At 39.5% G+C, this 16999-nt stretch overlaps 1 protein-coding gene across 7 annotated transcripts in view; it reads left to right on the top strand.

Moving 5' to 3' along the window:
• LRMDA (leucine rich melanocyte differentiation associated) overlaps positions 1–16999 on the top strand; it is a 1316989-nt gene that overhangs the window by 1276988 nt on the left and 23002 nt on the right. For 3 of the 7 annotated variants that reach the window (XM_081564329.1, XM_081564346.1, XM_081564565.1), the window contains 3 exons: positions 12599–12645; positions 13554–13604; positions 14976–15056. In XM_081564329.1, the coding sequence (XP_081420455.1) occupies positions 12599–12645; positions 13554–13604; positions 14976–15056 (179 nt within the window). Of the gene's footprint in view, positions 1–12598; positions 12646–13553; positions 14329–14694; positions 14810–14862; positions 15057–16999 lie in introns of those variants that run through there. The other 4 variants (XM_081564482.1, XM_081564492.1, XM_081564373.1 and 1 more) reach the window with 3 other exon arrangements.

The following is a 16999-nucleotide window of genomic DNA, read 5'->3' as shown; positions in this document are numbered from 1 at the left end:
AAGCAGCCAGTGGGACCTTCCAGTTCCTCTCAAAACCATCTGCAGAAGTAGTCACCTTTGTGATCCCTATAAAGAGCTGGGTCTCACTGTGGACAAAGCCCCATCATTAACCTGTGCACATGAGGTCAGTCCAGCCTGGGGCAGTTTCTCTCCAAGAGAAGATGGAGGAAGGACTGCTAAGTGACTGGAAATTTGACTTGCCTTCATGTCAAGAGATGCCTTTACCTTTCGGAAACAACAAACCCTTTGTGGTACCTCAGTGGGATCATCAGTGGAGCATGACCCTCTCCTGGATGAAGTAAGAGCTCTGTTATGTTTGCCTGGCCCCTGAAGGGCTTCTGAAGCATCACCTCCTTTCCCTCACCAGCTTTACACTCCTGGTTCTATCCATCACATCCATTTCCCCAAGTAGCATCTGCCCATTGCCTCCAGGTCTGTGGAAATTGTCTCCGTCTGCCTGTTCACCTGGAAATCTCTCACTGACAATCTAAGTCTCAGTTTCTATTCTCTTCATACAATACTATCTCAAAACCAGTGGTCCTTAAAGTGTGCACCCCGCCCCCCCAGACCATCAACACTGATGGTGTGTGAGAGCTTATTAGAAATATAAATTCATGTGTGCTTATCTTGTTTATCTTTTTAAGAGTATGGAAACAAATAACGGTGCAGTTACCATTCATTGTGAAGTCTCAACAATCAGACCCATTGTCTTTCAGAGCTGAGAATGCGCCTATTCTTGCCTGATCCTTTGTGTCCAGGTGTTGTTGCTGGGGGAGGTTCTGAGCCTGACTGCAGGGGAGCTCAGTAAATGTTTATTGAATGAATAGATGATTTACAAGTGAATGGGAAGCAGAATCATAAGGCAATAGAAAGTCCAGGCTCTGAGGCCAGACTTTCTCAGGGCAAATCCTGGCTCCTATATTCCTGGTTCTGTGGCCCTAGACAGTTACTTAGTCTTTGCTTGCTAGCAAAAAAGGCATGGTAATGGTGCCGATTCTATAGGCAGTGTGTGGATTTGATACATTAATACTGATAAGTACTTTGAACAGTGCATGTCATCTAGTTGTTGTTGTTATTGTTTAGTTGCTCAGTCGTGTCCAAATTTTTGTGAACCCATCGACTTTAGCTCACCAGGCTCCTCTGTCCATGGGGTTTCCCAGGAAAGAATACTGGAGTGAATTGCCATTTCCTTTTCCACGGCATCTAGTAAGCACCCCCTATTATAAGTATTAATTAAGAAGGATTTTAATTCTGACAAATTCCTGTTGAAGGATTTCACTGGATTTCCCCAAAGGATACTTGGAATTAGAATCTGAAATATACATACAGATAGTCTGTGACTTATGCTAGTTCAACTTATGATTTTTCAGTGTTATGATGATGTGAAAGCAATGTACATTCAGTAGAAACTGTACTTTGAATTTTTGATCTTTTCCTGGGTGAGTGATACGTATTACAAGACTCTCTCAGGATGCTGGAAGTGGCAGCCATAGCTCGCAGTCAGCCCCGACTGACAACCAGCACACTTATAACCACTCAGCCCCCAGGCAACCATTCTGCTTTCCACTTTTAGTGCAGTATTCAACAAATTACTCAAGAGATTCAGCACTTGATTGTAAAATAGGCTTTGTGTTAAATGATGTTGCCCAACTGTAGGCTAATGTATGTGTTCTGAGCATGTTTAGGGTGGGCTCGGCTAAGCTACAATGTTCCATCAGTTGGATATGCTAAATGCATTTCAATTTGTTATGTTCTCAACTCATGATGTATTTATAGGGACATAACCCATCATAAGTCAAAGAAGAGCTGTATATATATTATCTTCTGATTCTATTTCTTGGCACTTCTCAACATAGTGTCTGGAGAAGAGCTTTATTTGGTGATGTCATTTTCTACCCATTAACAGTGTTTATAAATTTGAGACAGAGTTGAAGAGAGCAGAATTTGCTGAAGTCTCCCTTAGTCCTCCCTTCTCACCTCTCCTTTTCCTCAGCCCCCATCTTCTTTTGGGCTTCCCTGGTGTCTAAATGGTGAAGAATCCGCCTGCAATGCAGGAACTTCAGGAGTCGCAGGTTCGATCCCTGGGTCAGGAAGATCCCCTGGAGGAGGGCATGGCAACCCACTCCAGTATTCTTGCCTGGAGAAGCCCATGGACAGAGGAGCCTGGCAGTCCATAGTTCATAGGGTTACAAAGAGTCGGAAGCAACTTCGCGCACATACATCTTCTTTTCCCTCCTATTTCCTGCTTTTCCCTTTTCTTTCTTGCTGTCTTTCTATGCATCTCTCTCCTCTCTCTGCCTCGCCTTCCTCTTCTCCCACACTGACTTCCTCCTTTCCTTCCTCTCTCTCACCCAGATGCTTCTGGAACCATCACAACTGGTTTCTGCCAAAACAATTAAATGCCACAAAATGTCTGAAATATTATACATGACTCTTAACAGCCCTAGTGAACATGCTAGGAAAGTGTCCAGGGAAAAGAAACTTTATTGTAAGTGAAGTACTCAAAGTTATTTTTTCACCATACCTGAAATTGAAGTTCTTTGCTGTGCTTTCAGCTGAGAACATCTTGTTACAAACTGTCCCCAAAGCAAAGGCAGGAAAGGCTGCCTGGGGACCACTTAGGTACCACCTGGTATCCCAGCCCACCAGCAGAATGCCAGTCTCACCTGCCTTGCAAAGCAGACAGACTGCAGGTCTCATGGCTGCTGTCTTACATCAGATGCTTCAATCACCCCTTCAGCTTGGAGGGGGCCTAAAATGGAGAGTTCGTGATCCCCCTGTGTTCAGAGGCTGAGTATGCCCCTCACATGTACTGAGGAGAGGATTCTGATGTTTGGCGGAAGGTTGGACAAGATGACCTCAGAGATCCCTTCAAAGTGAAAATTCTGTGATTTAGGGTCAATTCTTAACCTCCGAACTGTTGCTGGAGGAAACTGGAATTCTGCTGGACTGTGGGTCACCCCACCTCAGCCCTCAAACCACAGAGGCCTTTTTTAATGGTCAGCATCCCCTCAGCCCTCTGACACTCATCCAACACAACTCCTCTGAATTCCACCTTAGCTCTGTACTCTTTCTCAAATATAAACAGTAAGTCAAACACCTCTCTCTGAAGTGGCCATGAAGATGGGATGTTGCCCACCCAGGCCAGCTGATTATGGTTTTTTGGTTCAGATGGCGTGGGGGGGGGGGGAGGTGGCTCAACGTAGGAGGGAGCAACAGTGACAATGGACCATGCCCTTCCTTGACTCCTGCCTCAGCAGAAAAGCCCTCTCCTCCTCTTGGGGGTGCATCCTCCTCCCTTTTTAAAAGTCAAACCAAATTTATACCCTCTTTTCTCTCCCAGCCAAACAGGTGACTCCTGCCAGGCCGGTAAGAGAAAAAGGGCATTGTCTGCTTCTACCTCTGGCTCCACTTCATTTCATTGAGCTCACGCGTTCCCTCTTCATGTCACTGAAAATGTTATTTATCGATCCTGCTGACAGCGGCAGTAAATAGAGCCCAGGCTGTTTTACATCGCTGATGAGAAGGCAGGCTCCATAACTCATCAGGCCCAATCTGATTCCACATCAGTCCTCTTCCCCTTTTTTCTCCTCTGTATCTCATTACAGAAACAGGAATTAATACACATGGACAGAAGAGAAATGAGTTCGGCTGCTCTTAGGGCTTTTGTGGGAAAGCAGACATCCTCAGTGGCTCTTTAAGAAAAATGGACTGAGGGTCAGCCCAGTTGCTGACTGTGGACCATTAGCTGTGCCCTGGTGATAACAGACTGCGCGGTCCTCATACCCTTGGGCTGGATCTGAGATTTGGGGATTATCGTAGAGATGGCTTCCCGACCATTCTTTTGGATCTCGATGTACAGCTATGGGCTAGGGATGCTGTGAACTGTAAGATAAAATGGTGTACTTTCTTGGAATGCCTACTTTAGATTTAAGGAGTAAATGTATATTAAAATAAACACAAATATTTTAATGTGGGGTTAATTCAAATGGACATGGATTTTAGTGGGACACTTCAAAGAAATTTCACTTTTGTGATGAGTCCCATTGGAGCTATGCTTCAGACCTCAGTGACGAGCGATCCCTTCATCCCTTCACTCTGGCTTTGGGCCTTCTCAAAAAAAATACTTCCAGAAATGAGCCAACCTATTCATCCTACTCTTCCATCTTTTAATATTTATTTATTTGGCTGCATCAGGCCTTAGTTGGGGCATTCGGGATCTTCACTGTAGCCGTGGACTCTCTAGTTGTGTTGTAGAGGGCTCAGTAGCTGTGGAACTCAGGCTTAGTTGCTCCACAGTTTGTGGGATCTTGGTTCCCTGACCAGGAACTTCTGAAAACACCATCCTTAAATGGGGACCTCACTTTGTGTTGAACCCACAGTAGTAGACAGTGAGTCTACACTGAGACAAGTGGTACTGAGTGGAATCCATGCTGAATGCAGGGTGGCAACCCTGAGATTATTCTCCAGGCCTGTTCCTTTGTTGCTGGACTTCAGGCACAAAGCCCCCTCTTGCCCCAAACTCACTATCCTCCTCTGTTAAATGGGGTTGATGGTATCCGCCTGCCTGAGCCTTGTGAGCATTAACTGAGACAGAGAGAGGAACTTTGCTCATCAGTAGTCTTGTACCTGGGGTTAAAGCAGTATTAGAGTGCAGAATCAGCACCAATTGCTTTTCTTCTATCTTTTAAATATTTATTGATTTGTCTGTACCAGATATTTAGTTGCCGTGTGCAGGATCTTGGTTGCCCTCTATGGGATCTTTCAGTTGTGGCATGCAAGATCTAATTCCCTGACCAGGGATCAAACCCAGGCTCCCTGCATTGGGAGCAGGAAACCTTAACTGCTGGACCACCAGGGAAGCCCCTGAGCACCAATTTCTGATGGCAGGTACATCATCATCATAAGGGCGTGTGAAAGGACTACATGTTATAAAATGTCCCACCATGTGAACCAGAATTCTTGTCATTATTGAGTACTCGCTAGCTGAATTAAGGTCAGGCACAGAGAATACTCTGTGGGAGTACAAGAGGACTCTGATCTAAGGAAATCCATGTCTAACTGAGAAAATTAGACAAATGTCACTAGGGTGGGACAATGGGCAAGCAATAGCTAGATTGTGCAGGTGAACTGTCTGTTCAGACTCTATAATAAAAAACAGGACTATCACTGTGAATGTTTATGGGTGTTTAGTATGTTCTAGGCATTGTCCTAAGGATGTTACCTGTAGTTATCTCCACTAAACCTTCTAACAAATCTCCAAAATGTATCTTCATTTATAATTAAAGACTCCAGGCTTAACCAGATGAAGAGGTTTTCCCATGATCCTGCAGTGTTTGCACCAGATTTGTTTGACTTCAGAGCCTCTGATGAAAAGGCTTTCTCAAGGGGCCATACCATGCAGGGCAGGGGTGCATGAACATTGCCAAATAAGCCCAATTTTGTTCACTTTTATCCTCTGGGCACTAGGGCTCCTGGACCCCTCATTGTGCCTCAGGTTCTTCATTTGTAAGAGAAAAAGGATTGACTTAGTTGATCTCAATTCTGAGACTCTAGATACACTTGTGAAAAGGGGAACTAGATAGATTGAACTGCAGTCTACAAAAGTTTGTGATAGGCTTTGAAAAAGGGCATGATATAACCCTAAACTAGGACTCAGTTATATCTCAGGAGATGGTTCCTTTAATTTTGGAAAAATAGATGCACAATTCATCCACTTCTTTGAAGTAAATTTTTAATATATGTGTGCACATGTATGTACATACACATGTATATTCATATGTAAAATATGTTTATACATATATATTCATATGTAAAATATAGGTGTTTATATATATGTACCACATATATATAAACTATCTATGTATATGGATACAAACACTTACCATTATTATTGCAATCATTATTAACTTGCTTGAATTTTAGGTTGACTCTCCCTCTCCTATACTCAAAGTTTAGAGCTCTGAGTATTGAGATATCTGAAAATCCTAGCTTTTATTCCTTTATTTGCCATCTTTAGAAGTTACTGCTGCTTGTTTTCTTAGCTATTTCATAGTTCCTAAACTTTGCTTAAAAGCATTTCTAATTCTTCACATTGAAAAGTGGATTGCAAACGAAGTTTAATACAGAATGTTTTGTACCAAGAAAACTAATGCCCCGTTTTCCCCCCTAATGAATGCCAAAATCATAACAGACTCAAGGCTCATGAATAATGTATATCATCCAATTAAGTGCAAATGCTGTTCAGTTCTTGCAAGTGGTATGTGATACCAGTTCTGGCCTTAGAATGGGCACTGAGGTTAGGGATGGAAGAAGGGCTTGGGGAGCGTTGTGGTTGTGTGCCTGTGTGTCTGACAGCTAAGCCCCCGCAACTTGTCATGCTCGTTACATCCTGAGCGCTAAACTTCCCATGCTTGAGTCCACAGAGAGGTGTCTTTTTTTTTTTTTTTTTTCCCTAACCATAAATAGAACTTATCTTAAAATGTTAAATCCTCAGGCTCTAATGGCCTGGGAGCTCTTGTCTGGTCATCTTGTCCTCTGCCTGTGGAACCATCCACTCTAATTGGCCAGCAGACCCCTCTCCCCAAGCTGGACTGCTTCAGGTGGTCAACCTCTAGAGGCTGACCGTCCGAGGGAGATACACCAGTGATTCTTTGTACCCAAAGAATACACTTCACTCTTTTGGCTCCTGATCAAGATGTCCTTCTTCACCAAGAGATCTTAGCAACCTTTTGAGGCTGCTGATTTGGGTATTGGGTATGTGTTTGTTTATTTTTGTTTTAGCATTTGTTTATTTATTTGCACACAACACTGTGGTCAGGAGCTTGCTATTTCTCCAGGGAAGTTGTCTGCAATGCATCACTGAGGTGACAGCTTAACAATTCACACTGATCATTCCCTGTGGTCTGCCATGGAGATTCATGAAAGCATGAACTGGGTGTGTTTTTGATCTTCCACTGCCAAAAACACAGAGCCTGGAGGACATGATATCAAATCAGTGCTTTCAGACACCCAGTAAAGGTGATTATATATCTGAGCCTCAGTTCCCTCATCAGAAATAGAAGATAGTAACTAACAAATGTTTTATCCAGGTGAGTATATAGAGTAAAAGCATTGTTATCTGTAAATCCTGAAGCCTTGTGCAAATGTTTGTAATTACCCTCTTCGCTATGAGTGTATAGACATCCCCACTACGACTTCATGACTGGACATGCAAATCTCCAGGACTTGGGCTTACCCAAGCCTGATTAATGTTGTTCATAAAAATATTCATCCATCAGGGTTTGCATTTGAAGCATTTAGTTGTGCCAAATAACAGAGCCAGCCAGCGGTTTCTTAGAATTACACCATCTAATAATGAATGCTGGAGACAGAATTTTTTTCAGCCTAAAATCTCTTCTTATAACTCAGGGTTGATGAGTGCTGCCCTACATTTCTCGATGGATCCAATTTAACACCAGACGAAGCAGTGACTCAGACTAACTTAAATATCTCAAGACGAGTTTCACCTTTTCCTCTGAGGCCGTATCAGTTCAATTGCATAAGTGCAAATTTATTGAAAGTGGTTTGGTGCTTAGCTTTTCTCTATTGGCAGTAATGGAGTTTAAATTTATAGCAGGCTGATGAATTTCAGATAAGAGAACCATTACCTTACAACAACATTAAGGAAAAATATATAACTCCAATTGCTGAACCTCAAATGCGTATTGTTTGAATGAGGGGAGATGGATGAGGTAGGCTGACATTTGCAAATGCAATTCCTTTCCATCCTCATGGTACTAGCCCAGGAGTTTGAAAGCATGGCATATTCCAGAAAGGGCTTGGGATAGTTATGCATTACAAGTGCATTATAACAAAATAGCAGAAGTAGGACATGATCTAGAGGTGAGGGATTTTTTCCTTCTCTTAATTAATATAATTGGAGGTGTCTTTTGGCAATGGACCAAGGCTGTCATAGGGTTTGGATGGTTCATTTGGTACTTGTGACATCCTCTCCCATATGTTATTTTCCTTTTATACTTGGCTTTGTCTTCTCACAGGGTGGAACTCTGGCATTATATAGACTAAAATGAAGGATGCAGTACACGTGTGAGGTCCAAAGAGGCCTGCGCTTCTCCATTTTCTTGAGACTTCCAGTATATGGGGGGAGGGGGAGAGGAATGAAACTGAAACAGCTTTATAAAAATTATATGTGTTATATTTATATGTTGTATTTTTAAATGTTTATGCTGAGTAAATGAATTCTTTTACTTAAAAAATATTATATTATTATTTGCTACATTAAGATTATCACAGAATTGATAAAATGGGGGTTATAGACAATATTTTTGCACAATGGAACATAAATTTCGGGTTTTGTGATGTACTTTATCTTTTCCCTATTTCTGTCATGCATCTTAGAAATTGTGTGAATAACACCATTTAGAGATAGTCTCTTTTTTAAATAATTTATTTTGATTGTAGTTGATTTACAGTGTTTCAGGTGAAGAGTATGACTCAGTCATACATGCATATGCATATCTATTATATTTCAGTTTCCAGTATAGGTCATTACAAGATACCAACTATAGTTTCCTGTGCCATGCAGGAAGTCCTTGTTTGTTTATTTTATATAGTAATGTGTATCTATTAATCCCAAATTCCTAATTTATCTCTTTGTCCCTTTCCCCTTTGGTAACCATAAGTTTAATTTCTAAGTCGGTGAGTCTGTTTCTGTTTTGTAAACAAGTTTGTTTGTATCTTTTTTTGAGATTACACATATAAGTGATATCATATGATACGTCTTTCTCTGACTTACTTCACTTTGTACGAATATAAAATCTTAACATGAGATGCTTTGTGGGTTTGTGTGTCAAATAACCCTTTCTGCTTTTCCATTTCCACCCCCTTCCCCTATAGGCCATAGCTTTCCGAAAATTTTGATTCTTGGGCGAGTTACTTACTTTTTCTGGTTCTTGTTCTCATTCATAAAATGTATGTGTGTCTCAGGCAGGAGTAGAGGTATGGGGGTCCCCAACACCACCACAATCCAAGGTGAGACCCCAGATTTCCCCAGGGTGAGAGGCATTTTCCCAGCTTTTAGAGAGAAGGTCACTTCAGTCCCCAGGGAAACCCCACTTGGGATAATTTCTCTGTGGTCCACTCTCCGTCCAAGGCCCCTTCTTTGTAGTTCATGCCATCTGTGGGGAACCAGCCACTACAAATGCCCCAACCCTTCTGAGAAGGGAGTGGCTGAGGAATGAGCCATGAAAAGTGTCATTTTATTTATTTTATTGATGTTTAGTTGACTTACAGTGTTGTGTTATTTTCACATGTACAGCAAAGTGATTCAGATAGGTAGGTAGATAGATAATTCTTTATCCAATTCTTTCCCTCACAGATTATTACCAGATCTTGAGTGTAGTTCCCGGTGCTATACACACAAGTCCTTATTGATTATCTATTTTATATATAGTAATGTATATATTTTAATCCCAAAGTCCTAATTAATCCTTCCCCACCCTCACCATTTCCCCTTTGGTAACCACAAGCTTGTTCTCTATGTCTATGAGTCTATTTCTGATTTGTAAATGTTTGTATCATATTTTTAGATTTCACATATAAACAATATCATATGACATTTGTCTTTCTCTGTCTGGCTTACTTAAGTTAGTACAATAATCTCTAGGTCCATCCATGTTGCTACAAATGGCATTATTTCATTTTTATGGCTGAGTAATGTTCCATTGTACATATGTACCACATCTTTTTTATCCATTCATCTATTGATGGACACTTAGGTTGCATCCATGTCTCGGCTATTGTAAATAGTGCTGCAGTGAACACTGGGGTGCATGTATCTTTTGGAATTATAGTTTTCTCCAGATATATGCCCAGCAGTAGGATTGCATGATTATTTATGGTAGTTCTATTTTTAGTTTTTTAAGAAACCTCTCTACTGTTCTCCATAGTTGCTGTACCAATTTATATTCCCACCAACAGTGTAGGAACGACCCCCTTTCTCCACACTCTCTCCAGCATTTATTATTTGTAGACTTTTGATGATGGCCATTTAGAGTGTTGTGAGGTGGTTGGTACCTCTTTATAGTTTTGATTTGTACTTCTCTAATAATTAGCAATGTTGAGTATTTTCTCATGTGCCTGTGGGCCTTCTGTATGTCTTCTTGCAGAAATATCTATTTAGATCTTCTGCCCATTTTTTTAATTGGATTATTTGGGTTTTTTTTTTATACTGAGCTGTATGAGCTGTTGTTTGTATATTTTGGGAATTAATCCCTTGTTGGTTGCATCGTTTGCAAATATTTTCTTCCATTTCATAGGTCGTAGTATTATTTCGTTGATGGTTTTCTTTGCTGTGCAAAAGCTTTTAAGTTTCATTAGGTCCCATTTGTTTCTATCAATGAATATTTAGGTTGCTTCCAAGTCCTGACTATTGTAAATAGTGCTACAGTGAACACTAGGTATGTGTATCTTTTTGAATTATACTTTTCTCCTGTGTCATTTTAGACACCATTCCTCTGACCTTTGTCCCAGCACTGTGGGCAGGTAATGGAAGTTCTACACATTTGGTGTCTTTCCTGTTTGGCTTGTAATCTCTGTCCTACGATACCAGAGTCGGCCCAGCACTGAAAACACAGTTCTCTTTAAGAGAGAATCTTCAGTTTTCTGTAAATAATACCAGAGGGATTTGTGTAGAATGAGACATTCATTTTGTAGTTATTCACACAGCACATTTGAAAGAAAGGGAACTGAATTCAGTTGGCTGGTGGTTTATTATGAAAAGAACTGGCTATTAACTGAACTCAGAAAAGTTTGAATGAAATTAAATAGACAAACACATGATGTTTTGCCAGCAGGTTTTTCAGCCAAGAAACAGCTTTTGGTGTGGCCCAATCTGGGAAAGGTTGATACTGTCATTCTAGCCCAGAACAACTGACTCGGGTCCCTTGTTATAAAAGCCCATTAGAAAATACCGAGACTAATGGGGCCTGGGGGCGGCATTATATTTCAAATGCAAATTGAAGAACAGTGTCCATAGCTGATCCAAGAACATCAGTTATAATTTTAATGTGGAGCCTTTGAGGATCTAACAGTAATCCCAAGTTGGTTGTTTTTTTTTTAACAATTTAAAAAAAAAACAAAATTTTGTTTGTTTTTAACATAAGGACAATGGCACACATCAAAATCATAAAACTAAAAGTGACTGCAACTGTCATATTACATTTTGATTCACAAACATAACTTTGAAAATAAGAGATTATTTAGTTCTGTTTTCTTATTTTACAGATGAAGAGACTACAACCTATAGAAATGACCCACGTGCCTTCCCTGGGGTAGAGATTCTAGTCCCATCTCCTCTTTGTAGTGTCTTGCCTGATAGAAATTGACATCATGGAGCTTCATGAATTAGGAAGGACAGATTACTTTTTTGGTCCTATTTTAATTTTTCTCAAAACTCATAAAATATCATTAGAGTGCTTTTTAATTTTTTCTGAAAAGCAGGAAATCGTAAGATTGATAAATAGTTTAATGTGAACCTGATGGCTTGATTAATTAATCACCAAGCTGAGGAACCACTACAATTCATATGTCAATTCAGACTATTTTCGGGAAATGATTTGAATCAATTGCTAATGAAATTGAGAAATTTAGGAGCCACTTTCTGACTTCCAAATGACAGGGCTCATATTTAACTCAAGAGACGTGACAGTTAATGACAACATAAAAAGTGCCATGAATTATTTTCCAGATCCTGGGAAAATTACAGCATCTCCCCATTGAAACAGCTCGCAGCTCATCAGCATGAAAATAAACAGCCTTAATCACATGCTAAGAAATCTTAGATGCTGTTTAAAATCTAGGTTCTTTTTTGAGATAAACAAAGACCATAATCCTCAAGAATAATTGTAATATTTCATAACCTCTTCTTTAATACAAAGTGATAGATGAACCTAGTCTAACTGATATTACTCCTGAAACCTTATGGGAAAAAAACAGTATGGATCATTGTAATTAATAAATCTAATTACTTTAAATCCTTATACCAGGTAGAAGTTAATTTCTCTCCCCTACTTTAATTCATAGACTGAGGTTTCCAACCTTGTTTATGTATAGAAGGGTTTGCTTTGTATATTTTTCCATAACTTTTCACTTCTAGGCAGACTCTTTAATGAACTTAACATTACATTGAGGAGATATAACAAGACAGTTGTTATGTGTTAATGAAATATCAGTGGCAAATGGGAAAGTGCACTGATCAATATTTAATCTAATTAAGGTATATACAAGGCAATATTATTATGTAATTAACTCAAAAGAGCATAAGTGATACATGCACGTTTAAATTTTTATTAATATATTTGTTAAAAATTTTTACATCATGCTGTTTTATGGGCTTACTTGAGAGATATAAAATTAAAATGTTTGTCAAGATGCTACTGGAGCAAGTATTAAATGTGGCTCTTAATCATCTTAACAGTCTTTAAGGTTCCCGTGCAGTTCTGATAGTCTCACTAAGGATGAAAGATGAATTTTCCCACAAACAAGAGTCCATATATAAAACCTTTCTGGAATGGTCTTTTAATTTTTTTTCTTCTAGGTTCTCCTGCTGCTTTGCAAAGAGAATGTATAACAGGATTTGTACAGGTAAGAAAATTTGAAATATGTTTACTATTCTTAAGAACATTCTTTAAAGAGCTACATGTTGCCGGGGAGAAAATATATGGGACTGTAAATATCATTGGGTTACTCTACATATATCTTTTGGGATTTTAATACCACAGCTTCATGAATTCCTGTAGAATTGCAATTTGGGAGGATGAATTTTGGTGGGACGGTGATTATGTATCTCACACAAAGATCAGAATAGACTGTTATGATTTTCTACTTTCCAAATATACAAAGCTGCAATATGGGAAAACACTTAAATGGGATCTTGAAGCAAATCCAGAAACAGGCCATTGTGCATAGACATTAACATGGATGGTGCTGTGGGATGTACACTTTGTGCTAAGAACAGGTTCAAGGTTACAAAGTCTAAGCTCATTTTTAGCTTATTGCTCAGAAAGTTTGTAATGTCTCATGGTTCTCTAAACCCCATAGGCAAATCTCACTCTTGAACCAGAGAACCATCTACTTAAATGTAGTCATTTCATGTGTAGATATTAATAGATGTGGTTAGAGACTCTCATTGCTGTAGCTGCTGGAACACCAAAACTATAGGAAAATATTCATCCAAATAAATATATAATGACTGACTGTGGTTGCACAGTGATCTTATTCTAAAAGCTTTCATTGCTTCCCTCCATGCTACCATTTTATTGTGGAAAGAATATTGGAGTCACTGGGACAATTTATTGTTCTCATACATTCCTGATATGTGTATCTTGCCTAAATGTTGGGATGGCATTTATGTTTTTATCTCTGTGAATGAGGGAGTGAGGGATAAGTCATACCTTATGACTCCCCATCTCTCCTGTGAGTGATGATAACAACAGGGTTGAGTCATCATATATTACACACACAACATATTTTTCTTCCTCTCTCTTGAGAAGGGCTGCAAATGCTGAAGATGACAGTTAAGGAAGATGAAAAATCCATAAAAGGTATGGGATAAAGATGTTCCAAATAGAAGTAAACTTTTAAATACTTCTGTGTAACTGTGTTGGTAATGAAGCCATTGATACGTGTGTGGCAAGCTAACAAGAATGGCTGAAAATGATTACCTTCACCTCTGGGCTTTTTTCACTGTAGTTAGAATCATCTTGAGTCCACAATTCCTGTTGTGCTACAAATCTTTTATAGCTAGACAGTTTTTAGGCCTAAGCAACTCTTAAGGTGAGCAAGGGAAAGATTCACAGTGTCCTTCCTTGTGTAGGCTCATGTCTGAGCCCAGTCTCATGGTGGGGCAGGACAAGCCATCTTGGAGTTTGTGAGGGAGCGAGAGAACTGACTAACCCAGATAATCACAAACTCCCCTACCTCATACTGTCCTTAGAAGGAAATGGGCAAATGAGAATTCTGGCATTTGACTACCCTTTTCATATCAAAACTGAAATTTTAAAAGATCTTTGCCTGTAAAGGAACAATTGATCCTTCATCTTAATGAAAAAGAAACAAATCAGCAAAGAATGCAGCTGAACTCTTTAGGAGAGTTTTCTAACAGAGTCATTTCTGAATTTGATGTAATAAAAGTATTCTAAGTGGCCTATTACCCTCAACTCTTAATTTGCAAAGAAAAATGGCTCTTTAATTTCTCTGTCATTTCTGAGCCTTTCTTTTTTATCAGCTTTGTTGAGGTGAACTTTACATACCAAAAAGAAAAAAAAATCATGAATTTTAAATGTACAACTTTATGAGTTTGGCAAATATCTAGTCATTTAATAACAGGGGTCAAGATACAGAATAATTCAATCACCCCCACAAGTTTCGTCCTGCTCCTTTGCAGTCGATACCCTCCCGTGACAGCTAGAGGCAACCACTGATACTATTTCTATAATTTTGCCTTAACTAGAATTTTATTCTTATGGAATCATAAGATTGTCTTTTGTGTTAGGCTTCCTTTACTTAGCATAATGCTTTTGAGATTCATCATGCGGCTGGTTATTTCAATAGTGTGCTTTCATACTGGTGAATAGAACTCTGAATGGATATGCCATAATGTTTAATTCACCGATTAATATATTTTTGATTTAGTTTTTAGCTGTGAAGACTAAGGCCCATATGAACATTTGAGTACAAATCTTTCAGCAGCCCTATGTTATCATTTGCCTTGAATAAATGGAAGTGGAAATGCTGGATCAAATGGTAACTGTGCATGCATGCTCAGTCATGTCCAACTCTTTGCGACCCTATGGACCGTAGCCCACCAGGTTCCTCTGTCCATGGAATTCTCCAGGCAAGAATACTGGAGAGAATTGCATGCCCTCCTCCAGGGGATCTTCCCGACATAGGGATCGAACCCGCATCTCTTGCAGCTCATGCATTGGCAGGCGGATTCTTTACCACTGCGCAGCCAGGGATACACAGAAGTGGGACTGCTAGATCGAATGGTAAAGGTAAGTGTGAATTCTTAGAAACTGCCAAGGTGTTGTTTAAACTGCCTATGTAACTTTGTATTCACACCAGCAATGTATGAGATCTAGCTATTTACTATCTTCGCCGAGACTAAGGTTGGTGTCTTTTTATATATACCACATCTCTTTTTCCCATTCATTTACCAATGGGCATTTGACTTGTTTACATGCCTTGGCTATTGTAAGTAGTGCTACTGTGAACATTGAGATGCATGTGTCTTTTTGAATTTGAGTTTTCATCTTTTCTAGATCATTACAGGATCATACAGTAACTCTCTTTTTATTTTTTAAGGAGCCCCATACTGTTTTCCATGGTAGCTGTACCAATTGACGTTCCCATTAACAGTTTCGGAGGTTTCCATTTCCTCCACACCTTCTCCAGCATTTATTATTTGTAGACTTTTTGAGATGACCATTCTGACTGGTACAAGGTGATAGGTCATTACAGCTTTGATTTGCATTCCTCTAATACAGTAAGCCCCCTACCTGCAAACCTTGAAATTGTGAACTTTCAAAGATACAAATGTCCATTCACATGCCCAGTCACGTAAGTCAGTTCACATGTTTGGCAGACACTGCCAGAGGCATGCACCTTGTACAAGTGATTGTGCTTTTGTGGACTTCATAGTACTGTGTGCAGTAGCACAGAATCTTATTTCAAGCCCAGATGTCTGGAAGCAAGCATAAAAGCAGTGGTGATGTAGCTGGTACTACTGTACTTTTCAAGGCACTTTGTGCTCAGTCACTTCAGTCGTGTCCGACTCTCTAGACCCCATGGACCATGGCCTGCCAGGCTCCTCAGTCCATGGGCTTCTCCAGGCAAGAATACTGGAGTGGGTTGCCAGTTCCTTCTCCAGTGATAAAGTATGAAGTGAGTGAAGTGAGTGAAATGAAGTTGCTCAGTCGTGTCTGACTCTTTGCGACCCCATGGGCTGTAGCCTACCAGGCTCCTCTGTCCATGGGATTTTGCTGTAGGATTAAAAAGTCTTAGTTTTTTTTTTTTTTAATGTATTATTTGTGTAAAAAGTATTATAAACCTACTACATTACAGTTCCTATACAGCTGACTGTGTTATTTGGCTACCTAACTTCATTGGACTTAAAACCATGCTCTCAGAGTGGTACTTGTTCATATGTAAGGGCTTACTGTAATTAGCAATATTGAACATATTTTTCATGTGCCTATTGGCCTTCTGTATGTCTTCTTTGGAAGAATGTCTATTTAGATCTTCCAGCTATGTTTTGATTGGGTCATTTGTCTCTTTGAAATTGAACTGTTTGAGCTGTTTGAATATGTTGGCGTTTAATCCCTTATTGGTCACATTGTTGGCGAATATTTTCTCTCATTCTGTATGTTGTCTTTTCATTTGGTTGCTTCCCTTTGCTGTACAAAAGCTTTTACATTTAAGTCCCATTTATTTTTGCTTTTGTTTCCTTTACTGTAGGAGATGGGTTCAAAAAATATTGCTGTGATACACATTATAGAGTGTTCTGCCTATGTTTTCCTCTAGGAGTTTTATAGTATCCAGTCTTACATTTAGGTCTTTAATTCATTTTGAGTTTATTTTTGTATATAGTGTTAGAGAATGTTCTAATTTTATTCTTTTATGTGTAGCTGTCCAGTTTTCCCAGCACCACTTATTGAAGACACTGTCTTTTCTTCATTGTATATTCTAGCCTCTTTTGTCATAGACTAGGTGACCCTTTCTGTCCTATTCCATTGATCTATTTTTGCGCCAGTACCATACTCTCTTGATCACTGTAGCTTTGTACTGATAATACAGTCTGAAGTCAGGAAGCCCGATTCTTACAGCTCTGTTTTTCTTCTTCAAGATAGTATTTTATAGAGATTGTACTGAGTCTGTAGATTGCATTGGGTAGTATGGTTATTATTTTAACAATATTTTTTCAACACAAGAACGTGGC

This window comes from Giraffa tippelskirchi, chromosome 2 (assembly GCF_054371585.1).
Source record: "Giraffa tippelskirchi isolate mGirTip1 chromosome 2, T2T-mGirTip1v1.2.pri, whole genome shotgun sequence".
NCBI lineage: Eukaryota > Metazoa > Chordata > Mammalia > Artiodactyla > Giraffidae > Giraffa > Giraffa tippelskirchi.
This window is presented reverse-complemented; position numbering and strand designations above follow the sequence as displayed.